The 16,337-nt window shown below is 43.3% G+C and overlaps 1 protein-coding gene across 5 annotated transcripts in view; it reads right to left on the bottom strand.

Moving 5' to 3' along the window:
- MYOF (myoferlin) overlaps positions 1-16,337 on the bottom strand; it is a 158,939-nt gene that overhangs the window by 114,647 nt on the left and 27,955 nt on the right. For all 5 annotated transcript variants that reach the window (XM_036828555.1, XM_036828557.1, XM_036828558.1 and 2 more), the window contains exon 4: positions 3,014-3,122. In XM_036828555.1, coding sequence (XP_036684450.1) covers positions 3,014-3,122 — 109 coding nt within the window. The remainder of the gene's footprint in view (positions 1-3,013; positions 3,123-16,337) is intronic.

The raw sequence follows: 16,337 nt of genomic DNA, 5'->3' as shown, positions 1-16,337 counted from the left end.
AGTGTATCATTGCTAAAGGGCAGCCTCAAAACTGGAGGAAAGTTTTGTGACAAGGAAGCTTGAACTTGTAACAAACCTCCTTCCTAGGCTGGAGATGGCCTCCAATCACAGAATTACAGTCACAGAGGCCCATTCTAAGTGTTTTTTGTTTGCTCACTGACGTCTTTGTTAATTGCTGAAATTTATTTTCACACTTCTCTCCAAAAAAGAATTTTAAGTGACTAACAAAAAGTTATAAAATGATGTGATTCATAAAATGGGGTTCAAAAAAAGGGAAACAAGTCTGATTAAAGAGGAAACAAAAATGCAAACATGAAGTTGAAGATAAGTGCCATACCTCTTGCATTAAATATGACCCCAAGTTGGCTAGAAGCCAAGGCAAGAAGGAGAACAGAAAATGTTATACATAACCTTTCATTATCAGAAAGGAAGAAACATACTAACTCGTTACAGGAGATAAAATTATTCCCATTTTAAAAATCTGAGTTAAATTTCTCACGTGGGGCATTATTTTAGGGCAGAGTTTCCTATACTTTCATATTTTGTGAACCGACAAAATTTCAAAAAAGTTTGCGAGGGGGGCTCAACATAGGGTCGCTAATTTTTATTTTGCCAAACACATGCCCTCAACTACCATCTACTACTATAATCATTTCACAAAATAAAGGACTTTTAACAGCAAAAATAAGGAAGGATAAACCTCAAAATAAAAGAAGTCCTTTGAAAGTAAGAATGGCACACACACACACACACCCACCCAGGTTATCAGATAAAATATAGGACATAAAATTTGGGACATATTTATACCAAAATTATTCATTGTTTATCTGAAATTCAAATTTAAATGTGGACTTCCCTGGTGGCACAGTGGTTAAGAATCCACCTGCCAATGCAGGGGACACGGGTTCGAGCCCTCATCCAGGAAGATTTCACATGCCGTGGAGCAACTAAGCCCGTGCGCCACAACTACTGAGCCTGTGCTCTAGAGTCCGCAAGCCACAACTGCTGAGCCCGTCTGCCACAACTACTGAAGCCCGTGCGCTGAGAGCCCGTGCTCCACAAGAGAAGCCACCGCAATGAGAAGCCTGTGCACCACAACAAAGAATAGCCCCCACTCACCGCAACTACAGAAAGCCCACGCGCAGCAACGAAGATCCAACGCAGCCAAAAATGATAAATGAATAAATAAATAAATTTTTAAAAAAAAGGAACCATCAATCACAAAAAAAAAAAAAAAATTTAAATGGGCATCCCACACTTCCATTTGCTACTTTTGCTACGCCTGGTAAACTCTAACACACACACACACACACACACACACACACTTGCCCTGTTTTTTCCCATCTGTCTGCTCGTTAGTAAATACTCCCTCATGGATCAGCACATTCTTTGCCAACTTAAGAACTATGACCTGGGAGACACTGAACAGGATAATAAATGATGCCTCTAACAGCAGTTTCTTGGCAAATATAGAATCATAAGAGCAGCGTCTCATGGCTACAACCAGGCCACAATAGGAACACCAAATGCAATGAGGGGCTCAATTGCCAAACTTGAAGAATCCACCTTTCAAACCCTAGAAGATTCCATGAATGGCTCGACCTCTGTATCAATGGCTTCCCAGTAACTTCAGGGTCCTCAGAGGTGCTCCAGGCCCTCTTGCAGGGGTGAGGGGATACCAGGGGGCCAGGCCTGAGGCCCTCACTGTTCCTTACTCCATTCAATGACTACAATTCTGCCATTTCAGGGTTCTACATATGCTTTCTTCTCTGCTTTAAAGAGGAAAAAAACAGCCAGGAAAATCACTGACTTGTACCATCTTCCCTTAGTATCATTTCTCTCAGCCAGTTTTGGGTAGATAGATGATAGCTGACATTCTGAATTTACATTTTATGATTAGAATGCTAATTCACAGCAAACCTATAAGTTTTGGAGACTAGACCAGCAAAATTGACATTCCTAATGGGCATTAATGCATTCTTGCCTTCAGGGATGGCCTCTTTTAAATTTTCTCCCTTTGCCCAGGCTCCCAAGCAAAATACTGACAAATTGTTTGGAAAACGAAGGGGTCAGAGGTTAACAGGGCAAGCATATTAGCTTTATGAGTGCTTGTTAGCAATCTTAAGAAATCTGAAAGCTGTGATGTTAGAGTCAATTTTTTTTAAAGTGCACTTGAAAAAGAGTCTCTCTCTTCTGGTCTCATATCAGACAATATCAGTGTGTACTTGTTTAGAGAGGCTGTGATCAGAAAACATTCAGCTGCCAATGGAATAATAAAGATCATGGGGATCTCCTTGGTGGCACAGTGGTTAAGAATCCTCCTGCCAATGCAGGGAACATGGGTTCGAGCCCTGGTCCAGGAAGATCCCACATGCCGCGGAGCAGCTAAGCCCGTGCGCCACAACTACTAAGCCTGCGCTCTAGAGCCCGCGAGCCACAACTACTGAAGCCCAGGCACCTAAAGCCTGTGCTCCACAACAAGAGAAGCCACTGCAATGAGAAGCCCACGCACCACAATGAAGAGTAACCCCCGCTCTCCGCAACTAGAGAAGGCCCGTGCACAGCAATGAAGACCCAATGCAGCCAAAAATAAATAAATAAATAAATAAATTTAATTTTAAAAAAATCATGATATTAACATCTTGATATTCTGGTCTAATATTAATGAATTACCTTCTATAGAATGTTTCAAAGAGTATCTGAGACACAGAGCTATACTCACCATACAAATGTTAACAACCAAGTGAATATGCCCAGAGCTGTACCAAGATAGGGTCCCACTCATGCTATAGCATTCTGCCATAGAAAATCAAGTTTATCTACTTTGTAGTTCTGTCAATATGAGTACAGGATGAGGCCATATCATTTGTAAATGCACCTATTTATCTCAAAACCATTAGGGAGACTGTGTGTGTGTGTGTAGTGAGCTACTTATAATTTCACACTCTTGTCTTAATGAACCTTTGCAAAGCCATCTCACTTCAAAGCCATTCAACAAGAGGGAAATGCTCACCCCAGTCTCTTGCCCCCTTTCATTTAGCAGGGAGATCAGTTTGTAGGGCAGCGATCGGCTCTGGTCGCCGATCAGGTCTTTCAGGGCTACGGTGGCCGTGCCAATTAACCTGCAGGGGAAAGGAAAAAGCACACAGTAACCCACATAAGAGGCATGTTTCCATTTCCGCACTGGACCTCCCAATCCTCTTCCTGTTCATCTGCGAGCATTAAAATCACTCATAATGAAGCGTGGGCCATTTTGTGCTCTCCCTAGCAGGGTATTTTGGCAATAACCATCACACTTCAGCCTCCACGTCTCCATAACAAGTAGTCATTTCAAGAGTCAAACTATGGTGCCTGTGAAATTTCAAGTCACAAATGAGATCGATGGGTGAGAGACAAAGACTGAATATAACCTCAAAGAATCCAGGAAAAGAGAAAAGTAGGACAAAGTTTAGGCATTCTTCTGTAATGGACATTTAAAAGGACTCATAAAACATTGCCCACTGTAACCTGTTAATATGCTGTGATACAAAACAAAAGGGAGCTTAAGGTAGCAGAGGGAATTAAGGTTGCTAATCAGCTGACCTTAATATGATTAGACTGGGCCTACCCAGATAATCCAGGATTGAAAGTAGAAGAGGGAGACAGAGTCAAGAGACTTGCAAGAAACACTCAACAAGCTGTCACTAGTTTGAAGGGACCACAAGCCAAGGAATGCAGGCGGCCTATAGAAGCTGGAAAAGGCAAGAAAATGGATTCTCCCCTAGAGCCTCCAGAAGGAACACAGCCCAGCTGACACCTTCATTTTGAAGGTAAGCCCACTGGACTTCAGACCAGTAGAGCTGTACAGTGGTAAAATTGTGACGTTTTAAGCCACTAAGTTTGTAGTAATTTAAAGCAGCAACAGAAAATTAATACAGGTCTCATGCAGAAGTTTTTCTCACTTTCACCTTATTTCCTAAAATTTTTTGATTTTTTCTTTTTTTTTTTTTTGGTTCCATCATCCTTCATGTAGGTAGTAGCAGTAGTAGACTTCATCTCATGTAGGCCATGGTCTTCAGAGACTGGCTAATTGATTTAGTAATGGGCTGAGGTAACCACACAAGAACACAGAAAATCTAAGCTTCCACCTGGGCCAGGTAACACATGTTTCAGAAGCTGCTTTGGTGTAACGGATACCTGACCAAATGTGAAAGTCCGAGTCCAGGTTAATGGAAGAGTGTTAGGAATTCACTGACTCAGGCCTGGGCACTGATGCTGTCTGATGTGTACAGCCTCAACGTAGAAGAAATGACTTAAAAGTGCATAATTTGTAAATTTGCCGATTGATTTTCATTTGAATAGTATCATATAGTTAAAGTGGTATAGGAAATAATTTTAATGGAAATAGTTTTGTGAAACAAAGGCCACTTGGGAACATTTGAGCAATAAAAAAACCCAACATTGTCCACTGTAAAAACACCCCCCCAAGTAAACTTTCTTGCAGTGTAAACAGGTTGCTAGTTTACTGACGGGGTAACTTGCTAACTCACATGTTGTGGAGCATCATTCAAAAGTTGGATGCGTGCACTTCTTTCTCTTCCTGGACCCCAAGGGATTATATTCAGCCTCTACCACTTACCCAGCCACCTCTTATTTTTTTGTTGTTATATTCTTTCATTTGTTTTAATTTTTAGATTCCACATATAAGTGATAACATACAGAATTTTCTTTCTCTGTCTTACTTCATTCACTAAGCATAATACCCTCCAGGTCCATCCACGTTGTTGCAAACAAGAAAATTTCATTCTTTTTTATGGCTGAGTAATATTCCATTGTGTATATGTGCCACATCTTCTTTATCCATTCATCTGTCGATAGACACTTAGCTGGCTTCCATATCTTGGCTATTGTAAATAATGCTGCTATAAACACTGAGGTGCAGATATCTTTTTGAAATCGTGTTTTCATTTTCTTTGAATATATACCCGAGTGGAATTGCTAGGTCCTATGGTAACTCTATTTTTAGTTTTTTGAGGAACCTCCATACTGTTTTGTTTTGTTTTTACAGTAGCTGCACCAATTTACATTCCCACAAACAGTGTAAAAGGGTTCCCTTTTCTCCACATCCTTGCCAACATTTGTTGCTTGTGGTCTTTTTGATGACAGCCATGCTGACAGGTGTGATGTGATATCTTATTGTGGTTTTGACCATCTACCTCTTAGTGCACATAACATACTGGTACAGAAGTACACCTGTGTCCCTCCTTACTAGAGTGAAGCTCCTGAAAGGCAGGGATTGTTTCCTGTTCTGTTCATTCCTCTAACCCCAGTGCTTGGAACATAGTTTGCTTATTAATAGATATTTACTGAATGAAGGAAAGAAACATTTTTGTAGTTAGGGCACATGATCAAAAAAATTTATAGAACACACATCCCCAGCGAGTTGGTCAATATAAAAGTGTAACCTGTGGAATATAGTCTGTAAATTGGGGTTATAACGCACAACATGGTATGAGAGTGGGTGAATTGAAGGAGTTCCCTTTGTGAAATGCAATCAAAAAGCAAAGAGAGTCCAGGGGTGTGCTCTCAGTATAGATACTGAAAAAGGAAAAGAGAAATAGTAAGAATTTTTAAATGCTATTTACTTATATCTTGTCTATATTTGCAGCGACTTATACTAACAATAGCAGATAAGATAGCCTGGAATATCATTAGCATAAAATTAGAAAACTAAACATCAAGTCCTCAAAATGATAGGACAGATTCCTTATACCAAAAGCCCGTGGTGAAGAAACTGTAGTTGAGAATAAAAATAGCTCTGGGCTTTCAGGCAAAAACAATAATCAGGAAAGATCCCCCGGTGGAGAAATATTCATTTTATTTAAAAATGTTGGGCTTCCCTGGTGGCACAGTGGTTGAGAGTCTGCCTGCCAATGCAGGGGACACGGGTTCGAGCCCTGATCTGGGAAGATCCCACGTGCCGCGGAGCAACTAGGCCCGTGAGCCACAACTACTGAGCCTGCGCGTCTGGAGCCTGTGCTCCGCAACAACAGTGGCCGCGATAGTGAGAGGCCTGCGCACCGCGATGAAGAGTGGCCCCCACTTGCCGCAACTGGAGAAAGCCCTCGCACAGAAACGAAGACCCAACACAGCCAAAAATAAATAAATAAATAAATAAATAATTATTCTTAAAAAAAAAAAAAAATGTACATTTTGTTTTAAAATCAGGAAGTGAAAGTTGATGTCAACATAGACACATTATTTTTAAACAGACATATATCTGTATTTTCATCCCCCACTCGGACCTCAGAAATAGGACCAGATTGTAGATTCGGGGTCTGTCATCCAACCACATATGTCCAGTGACTCAGAATAAGTGACTTCACTTCCTGTGAATAGATACATTATATCACACGAGACCAAACATTGCTATGGCACCCTGTTTCACACAACTTAGCCCACGACGTAAACCACTGGCACAGGGCTTCTTGGAAGAGTGCACTGACTTGAAACGAACACACCCAAGACATTCAACAACCATGATGGATTCTCCTCTCTTCTAATATCACAAGTAGAGTCAGAAAAGAAAAATTTTGCCTCCAGAGGATTAAGAGTGCACTTTTCAGCCCTTTTAGGTCAATGTAGAAATTAGGTCTCTCTGTCAATGCTGAGAATTGACGGGACCTTTACAGAGTAATTTTTCAGATGAGTACGTTCACTCCGTATGTTAGTTTCTTATTTGTTTGTTTTTGTTTTCTTAACATCAGTATGTTTTCTTCTCACTTGGGTTTTTATTCCCCTGATATATTGAGGACAAGAGACTACCCATGACTCCATCTCCACTTGATGAAACAGAAACCTCTCACACAAGGTGAGAACCCCTGGCAAAATCTCTTCCAGCCCCACAGGGTGTGAGCTTCTCGCCATGGGCTTCTCTCCATGTTTCAAGACAGCAGGCCAAGGGGTTGGTTAATTCGGTTTTTTCAATAAGAACAAAGTGTGAAAAGGTTTAAAAGTTATCTGACTGGTACTCACCTTGGAAAGACATGGAAACACACTGGATTTTACTCCTCACAGTTCCATGATTCATAACCTAACTTCATGATTAAAATCATAATATTGTACACTTGAACATGTACTGATTTGCTTTTGCTAAAGCCAAGATGACCTGAATCTCTATCAACAATAAATAATCCCTGGAACAAAACAAAAAATACAGCATGCAGGGATGATACTGAAGTGGAAAGAGGGCTGACCTGGGTTGGACCAGCATTTATCAACAGCGGCACTACTGACACTTTGAACTGGATAATTATTTGTTTTAGGGGGCTGTCCTGTGCCTTGTCAGATGCTCAGCACCTTCCCTGGCCTCTACCCACTAGAGCATCTCTACACATTGCCAGTTGTCTCCATAGGCAAAATCACCACAGGCTGAGAACCACTGGGTTAGACAATTCCTGTTCTACCCCTAACTCTGTGTCCCAACTTCCTTTGAGGACTTGGCTAAGTCACCCAAATCTCTGAGCCCCCTTCATTATCTGCAAATGAGTAGATTGAAAGAATTCCTCAGACCCTTTTTAGCCCTGAAAGTCTGCTACTGGCTTATACATGTGATGTTCCTATGTATGTCTATTCAGAAAACTCTCTCATGTTATACATTTCTTTTCTCTTAAAGCCTTTGTTCATTGATTTAGGGGGAAAAAAATATCCTAGAAAATGTCCATAATGAACAATCCAGAATACTAGGCAAGTTTTCTGCCTTCAAAGGTATTGGCCTATAACATCAGGAGTCAAACAAATTCCCACAGGGTGTCAGGAGGAAAGTTTAGGCCAATAACAGAAATGTGGAATACAGTGAGTATTAGGTAAGACAATAGGGAGTGGTGGGACTTGTGGCTAACTGGGGAGAACAGCTTTGCCTAAAACACAAAACCCATCTGCTGGCCCTTTATGGCCCTGAATGGTTTTACAACCTCCATTCTGACTCATCCAGTATCCGCCGCTTTCCCCTCCCCAAGAGAGGGTGTGAGAGGATGGTAACAAATAACAGACCAGGAACGGAGTGAAATAAAAGAAGCCAATCATGAAGTCTGATCTCAATTCCTTCTTTCAGAAACCTTTAGTCCCATTTCTTAAGATTTGCTTTTTCATCATAAAATTCTTATGCTTGTGGGGGTGGGGTGGGGTGGGGGGAGGGGAGGGAGACGTCAAAGAAAACTTAAATTTCTTTTTTCTGAAGTAAAGATAGTGCGTGTTTAGATGAAAGCCTAGAAAGACTTTAATCCACAAAATATTTTTAACGGCTCAGTGAGTTGAAGAAAAATGTAAACAGTTACAACTTCTAAGATCTTTCACTGTAAGTTGAAGAAAACATCCCCTATGGTTGTCTGAACTCTATAGGGCTTTGAAGGCAAGCCTGGCCTGGCCTATTTTCTATGATGTTGCTTGGATACAAAATACAGTGAGAGACTGGGAAATGATGACTTGGCCTCCTACACAGGGAATAAGAAGAGTTCAGTCGGACCACAAGCCAATTTCCTTTAAAGAAGGTGATACTAAACCAAGACCCTATTTCTTTCGTATTACTAATTCTATAAATATGTTAAAATATTATGGTGTGAAAGTAATGGGGAAACTTTTGCCCTGTGTTTTCATGGAAAAATAAGAGTCTCCCCATGGGCTCCACCCAACACTAAAATGGATGGACCACGCCTCAAAAAGAAACTTATGGTGCAAGAATAATAAACAGCAGATGTATTCTGAAATGAAGAAAGAGCCAGTCCTTCTCCTATTCCTTTCAGTCCACAAACGCCCATATAGTTTGTTGTTGGTTCTCTCTGTGACATCAAACTAATTCTAAGCAATGGAAGCAACTACTTGAAAATTAGACGTTAGGTTTGGGGGAACTAAAGAGTTTAACTGTAAACTAGTCAACTCAGTCATGCAAGTGTTGGTTAAGAACTTTTGTTTCTTTCTTGTTAAAACAGAGTCTAGTGTGTTTCAAAGAGAAATGGAAAACGTTTTCCCCATTGGCCTGGACGCAAATGTTAACAGTCGCATGCCACTGTGGTGAGTAAGGGCTTTGCTGGCTGAGTTCTTAATCAGGGGAACTCACATCTAGCAAGTTGTTCTTCTGTGCAGCAGGGACACAGCCCACATGGATTACTGGGGGAGGGTTTACTGGAAATTCCCTCATGAAGGAAAGGAAAAATAAGTTGGAGGCTGGAAAGTAAATCACATGTTGCTCTGTTTCTGCTCCCAAGGACTGCAGAACTACCAACTTCCCATCCTCCGAGGGGCAGTAACAATCCCCAACGGGGCTGGGGAACAAATGCTTTTCTGAGTGGCTCCCAGGTCTCCTGCAGGACCATGACTCGCCCACCCTTTGAAGCACTGGGCTCTCAGCCAGCTGGGCCTTGTCGTCTGCGCCAGGCCCAGAAGGCCAGTGGGGATGCTCGGCTGCGTCCCGTCCCCTCCGCAGACTTCTCCCTCCCCTAGGCCAGTATCAGTGGAGCTCCTCCCTTGGCTCTGAGCCGAAAGGAGGGAGCACCAAGCCCTGCACCTTGCTTTCTACCAGATCGGGGGAGAGACAGGGGCGGCCATGGCGGTGAATCCTATCACAGGGAACCCCAGAAAGCACCTCCCCGGCTCTCCCATCCACCTCACCTGTGGGGAACCCTCCGAGTCTCCCAACCGGCCCACCCTTGCGCTCTGGATTAGCTCCTAAAACTGTTTCTCAGAATGTGGTTCCCCAGACTTCCCTGCAGCAGAATCAGCAGGGTGGGTACAGATTCCCAGGACCCTGAGTCAGACTTTTTCTTTAGTTAATTCTTATACCCAGGAAGTCTGAGAAACAATGGTCTAGAACAGGTGGAGGGGTGGGTGGAGGGCGGGGGGTGGGGTAGGGAAGGCAGCTGGCAAAGCTAGACCTGGGGAACAGGGAACACGTGCAGTTTTCTAAAAGTATATTCCATGTGATAATACAGGTTCACGTGTGAGACATGGACATAGCAATCAATTATTTAATAGAACAAAGGAGAAAGCAAAACTCCATCAAAATCTACTCGGCAGACCTAGTTACCTGTGCCCTCCCGTGGCTTCCCCTCCTTACTCCACACCAGGATTGTCAGAGGACTTTGAGGCCTTTGTCCTGTTCATCACAAGGGAGCAGGGGTTCTAGAAAACCTAGAAACTCCTAGTCCACAGTGGTTCCCCAACCTAGCCGTGTACAAGCCCCCTGAGGTGGAGGTGCAACAAACTCCATGTCCAGATTTTGGAATCACTGAACTAGCCCGGAGGCTGTGGCAGTATCTGCAGGATTCAGGGCCAGCCTTTGCTGCAGATGGCATCACTTTAACAGGGGAAGGAGCTGAGTGGAAGCCCAGGTCTCTTCCCCAAAGCTCTCCCGGGCAGCGAGGCTACAAGGCCAGGGGTGGGTTAACTAGCCTAATGCCTGGCATGTAGAAGATGTCCGAGAGTTATTTCTTGAATAGATGACTGTAACCCGCTATTTTGCTATTTGCTCCTGACCAATTCTCCTGTTCATTCAGTCCTCAAAGTTCTGGCTCTACGCTTGCCCGTTCGGGGCAGTTCAACAGAACTCCCAGGCTCTGTCTCTGTCTAATGCCCTCATCCTTTAGACTCAAGGCAGTAGTATTCATTCATTCATTCATCAAGCACTTGGACCTTATAAAGTAAGGGGGACAGCATAACATAGTGACTAAGAACTTGGCGCTAGACAGAGCTGACTGATTCAGACTTATCCTTGTACCACAGATTGTGTAACTTCTCTGAGCCTCAGTGTCCTCATCTGCAAAGTGGGGATAATGACAGCTCCTACCTAACAGTATTGTTGTAAGGATTAAAAGGATGATCTGGTAAGTGCTTAACATCACTTTTCATTATTATTTCAGACACTATTCTGGAAAAAGGGATCCTAAAAAAAATATGACTCCAAGTCAGTACTTGCAGGGAAAGCTGGTCTGAACTCATGCACAGCCTAAATCACAGGAAGGTGGGTTTATCTATGCGGAGTGTGGGCAGGTGGGCATGAATGAACAGACAAGAACCCTTTGTAACTACCCACAGCCATTTCTATACAATCACTGTGCAGAGTTCTTAAAACCAATCCTTTCTCTTATGTACATCAAATAGCTCCCTCCCCACCGTCAGTGCTACATATACACCGTGAATCTGTTTGGAAAACAATTTTTATTTTCAGGATTAGACCAGAAGTAAACTTCAGCTGTAGCTGAATTCTCATAAAATCCAATTAGTTGAATCTGAATGCATTTTTAAAGCCATAGGTCTCATAAAACGTTTCACTATAAAAGAGACCCCAGAGCAAATCCTTATATGAAAAACCTTTCTAAACCAGCGCACGTGTACATGCATGCGCGCACACACACACACACCCTTTACCCTTTTTCTCCCCTTTTCCCCTGCTTCATTCTTCTTCATCATATTTCTCACCATCTGATAAACTATATGTGGATTTACTTGTTTATTGTCTGTTGCCTCCACTCAGATGTGAGCCCCATGAAAGGCATGGAGTACCCCCAGCGCCTAGAGCAGTGTCTGACACACAGCAGCCATAAGCAAATATTTGTTGAATGAGTAAACTAATTGATACATCACTGAAGATAGTCCAATGACCTTGCAAATGATTTATAGGTTATGAAGCTTCCTCTCCTAAGAGATGTTCCTCCAAGTACAATCAGGAGATAATTACAGCTCTTATTATGAAATGCCTTTCTCTTTCAGTCTCTTTGGGTGTTTCTCACCAGGGCTGTGATCTCCCCAAACATCGGGGTTCAGCCTCTCCAGCACCCAGAGCCAGCCAGCCCAAACCAGCTTTGATCTTTGCATAGCTTTGTTGCTCTGTTGAAAAAGCGGAACTAAAAAGAAATCAGAACTGGGAGTTCTGTTCCAAGTACCATCTGCCTCTGGCTTAGACTTTCGCACAGCCTGAGAAGCTACTCCAGGTAGAAAACCTGCCTCAACCCTTCTCACCAACCACACAGGGGAAAAGGAGAGGTCATGGGGACCGCCTCAATTAATCCCACTGCTATGTTTACACATGGTAGTGGCAGAAGCAGGTCTCACCACTAGGGGAAACAAAAGTATTAAAAGCTTGAACACAAGGTCTTTCGTACACCAGTAAACAAAAATTTCTCATAAGCAATACCACACCATCCCATCAAATTAATTCCATTCCAAACCACAGTCTTTGTTTTTTCTAAGCAAAAACAAAACAAAAACAAAAAACCCTTGCCCAGGGAGTTAGTATATTTCATAACCCAGGCTTGTCCTTTTGCTTTTTCTAATTCTACAGCCCCCAGTACCATCCTGTGTGTAAGTGTGTGTGTTAGTTATGCTGTGCTCTCACTCACATCCTGGCACTCTGGCCCTCAACACACACACACACAGAGGAAATAAATATTGGAAGGTCTGAGGTTAAACTCTGGATTTACGAGGTTAAATCCACGTGCTTCCAATTAAAGAGCTGGGTGACTTTAAGCAATTTGGTGAACCTCTCTGAGCCACATTTTTCTCAACTCTAAGATGTCAATAAGCCTGTCTGACTCAAAGTCATTATAAAGATGAAAACTGATGGTGCGTGGAGCAGTTTTAGCACAATTCCTGGCCCATGGTAAGCCCACGATAGATATTAGCTATTATGTTGTTCATCAGGAAATTTAAGTGATTTTTTCCTTAATTATATTAAATTTGCCCTTATGTCTATCACTTACTGAGGAAGTATTCCAGCCACCATCATGAAGATGAAGAAACTTGCCAAAAGCCACCCAACCAGTAAGTAGCAGAGCCAAAATCCAAACTGATCTCATGATCATGCAGCTGACCACTTGCCCACACCACCTCTTATGCAAGAACTCGGGTAAATTTCTTCCTAGGTATATCGTGAGGTCTTCGGTTATCTTCTTACATTACAGCAATGCAGACAATTTACCTTCAGAGGATGTCTCTAACTTTGCCGTGCATTTGTGTGGGGTATATGTGACGGTTTCAAATGTACAAGCACACACACGTGGAGGGGAAAAATAAGAGTACTAGGAAGGCAAACTTTTAGACAGTTACAGTCATTTTATATCAGACATTGTAATTTGCATTCCTACACGTTCAATTTGGATCTTTTTTAATACCTTCCACGTCTCTACTTCACTTGCTCAAGCTTTCCTCTACCTTCCTTAACCTGTAGAATACGATTATAATACCTATTTCATTGTCCATACCTAATCATAATATCATCTAATAGTGTATCTGTTTAATAATGATGTATCTATTTTTTTCTTCACAATACTGAGGTAAAATCCTTCTGAGTAGTCTACCTTATGCTCATGAATTTGAAGGTTTTCCCACTCTGGATGGTGGGAGCATTAACTATTCTCAGCCCTCAGGTAGTTTCCTCACTGACCAGTACTCACCTGAGGAGTCAAGCGGAGCCCTCTGCAAATCTCTGGAGCACTCTGCGTGGGTGGTGGGTGCGTGTGTGCACGAGCGCCTAGCTCTAGGCTCCCACCTGCACCTCCCCAACTCTGGGAGACAACCAGGATCTGCCTGTCCTGCAGTGCAGCCTGGAAGTGCTCTCTAGGCATGAAGCTGGGCACTCAGAGGGCTCAGCTCATTTATCCCCCTCTCTTGGGGGTCACTGTCCTGTGCTGCTAGTGTCCAGTATCTGAAACCACTGGGGCATGTATTTCATCTACTTTTTCAGTTGTGTCAGGCGAGAGGGTAAATCTGGTCCCTGTGACATCACCTTATCATGAGCAGAACACACACGCAAATCTGAAAACTTGTAAAAATCTTTCATTCCTATATTTCCAGGCTCCTGAAGATGCTTCTTCTTTAGGAACTCAGAGTGACAGCAGGGCCAGGATGCCAAGAGGTCAGGGTCCCAGCCTCAACCCCTCTGAGCCTCAAGTCTCATCTCCACTTCTCGAGGTCATTGTGAAGATCACATGAGATGAGATATATTCTCTGAACTCATCTTGTTCATTGCAGGGAATGAGCTTAAGTGACTTATTACTCAATAGCATAAAATGCCTGCTTAAAACTTTTACCTAAGGAGGTATCAATACTCTGACAATGAGTGGAGGGTTTTTTTGTTTGTTTTGTTTGTTTGATTTTTGGCAAAATTAGAAAAAAATTTTTAAGCTAGGGAGTTCCCTGGTGGTCTAGTGGTTGAGATTCGGTGCTTTCACTGCAGTGGCCCGGGTTCAATCCCTGGTCGGAGAACTGAGATCCTCCCACAAGCAGTGCGGCATGGCAAAAAAAAAAAAAAAAAAAAAAAAAAAAAAAATTAAGCTAAAAGATAATCATTCCACCTACATTTTGGTCCCTATAGGTGGTCAGAGGTTTTCAGTGTAATGGAAAAGTCAAGAGCACAGGTCTGAATATAAATGCTGACTCTGATACATACCTGCTGTGTGACCCTGAGCAGATGACTACACCTCTCTGAGAAAAAACTGGGTATCTGTGAGGATTAGGTGGGATAATGCATTCAAAGGGCTCATTAAGGGACGGCCACATTGCCTGTCTGGAAAGGGAACTCTCATTCTTCAGCCACTGGGAAAATCCTTCCACTCTGACTTTTCAGCTAAAAATACCATTTCATGTGCATCATGTGACCAAGAGGCTCCTCTAGCTCTTCCCTCACCCTCTTTCAGTCCACACGGCTGGTTGGATGACTGTAAAATGAGGAAGAACAGAGTCTGCGCCGAACAGCCCCACCAGCTCGCAGCACCTAGGGAGGGACGTTGCTGATGCACCAGCACTGCGCGTGCTCAGACTGCCCGGTCCAGTCCCTATGGGTGTGGGCACCATGCTCAGGCAAACCCAGGCAGCCTGGTGCTGTTTGCTTACATGCCCTGGGGCTGCAGACTCTGGCGTGAGGGCACTATTTACACAGCCAGTCTCCATGGCAACAGCAAAGTTCACAGGCAAGACATTCCTTAAGCCGGTAGAAAAATTCTCTGCCCCCACCCTGTGCTTCCAGGTGAGGGAGACGTTCCCACACTGAGCAGTGAGCACAGCCTCAAGGCCAAATCTTTCATAGAAAAGCCAAGAAGAAAATACGAGACCAAAATACACAAATATTTTGGACAAACATAGCTAAAATACTGCCCTGCTGTCATCCAAGGGCCCCACTGTGTTTTCAACAGGTATAAAATAAATATATAATGTTCTCCCAGTATTGTTTTCCCTGCTTCCTAACTGGTTCCTACATCCAAACTCCACACAGAAAGTGCAAGCGATACACTAAAAATGTAAATAAGATCATACTCAGTACCCTTCAACGAACTTCCATCCTACTAGGAATGAAATCCAAAGCTCACATCGTGGCTCACAAAGCCATGCATGTTGTGGCTTTGCTGACCTCATCTCCTTCCCCCATCCCAGCCCTCTGGCCTCTTCGATCTTTCTCCAACACCCAGGTATACTCCTGCCTCAGGGCCTTTGCACTTGCTGTTCTCTCTGCCGAGAATATTCTTTCCCCCAGAAAGCTGCATGGCTCATTCTTTCACTTTATTACTCTCTGCTCAATTGTCACCTTATCATCACCTCACATAAAACTTTCCCCCACCCTCAGTAACCATCCTCTTACTCTGCTTTAGTTTTCTTCATGGGCTATGACAGTTTCCTCCTTAGATTACAGCACTTCAGAGTACCTGATCTATTACATATTTCTTCATGTATTTGTTTGTTTTGACTCTCTCTCGAGCATGAAACATTCAAGAAAACAACAACTTTGTTTGAAACATAGATGAGAGCTCCCAGGCCAGCCTGCCAGGCTTTATTGCCAAGTTCAGATAGATGAGGCACAAAGTGATGAGGCCTGAACCAGGCTGCTGGCTGTGGCTACAAGTAAGAAGCACATCGGGCTTCCCTGGTGGCGCAGTGGCAGAGAATCTGCCTGCCAATGCAGGGGACACGGGTTCGAGCCCTGGTCTGGGAAGATCCCACATGCTGCGGAGCAGCTAGGCCCGTGAGCCACAATTGCTGAGCCTGCGCGTCTGGAGCCTGTGCTCCGCAACAAGAGAGGCCGCGACAGTGAGAGGCCCGCGCACCGCGATGAAGAGTGGCCCCCACTTGCCGCAACTAGAGAAAGCCCTCGCACAGAAACGAAGACCCAACACAGCCATAAATAAATAAATAAATAAATAAAAATTAAAAAAAAAAAAAATAGAAGAAGCACATGGCACAAACAGTGGAAAGAAAGAGAAGTCAGATTTGGCAACAGATTGGATAGGATGTAAAAGGGAGAAGATCCACAGAGACCTGAGGTTTTGAGCTCAGTGGTCTGGATCTGTGCTCTCCACTGTGATGGCCACCAGCCA

This window comes from Balaenoptera musculus, chromosome 16 (assembly GCF_009873245.2).
Source record: "Balaenoptera musculus isolate JJ_BM4_2016_0621 chromosome 16, mBalMus1.pri.v3, whole genome shotgun sequence".
NCBI classification, from domain to species: Eukaryota; Metazoa; Chordata; class Mammalia; order Artiodactyla; family Balaenopteridae; genus Balaenoptera; species Balaenoptera musculus.
Note: the sequence above shows the minus strand (reverse complement) of the source record. Positions and strands in the feature narration are given on the sequence as shown.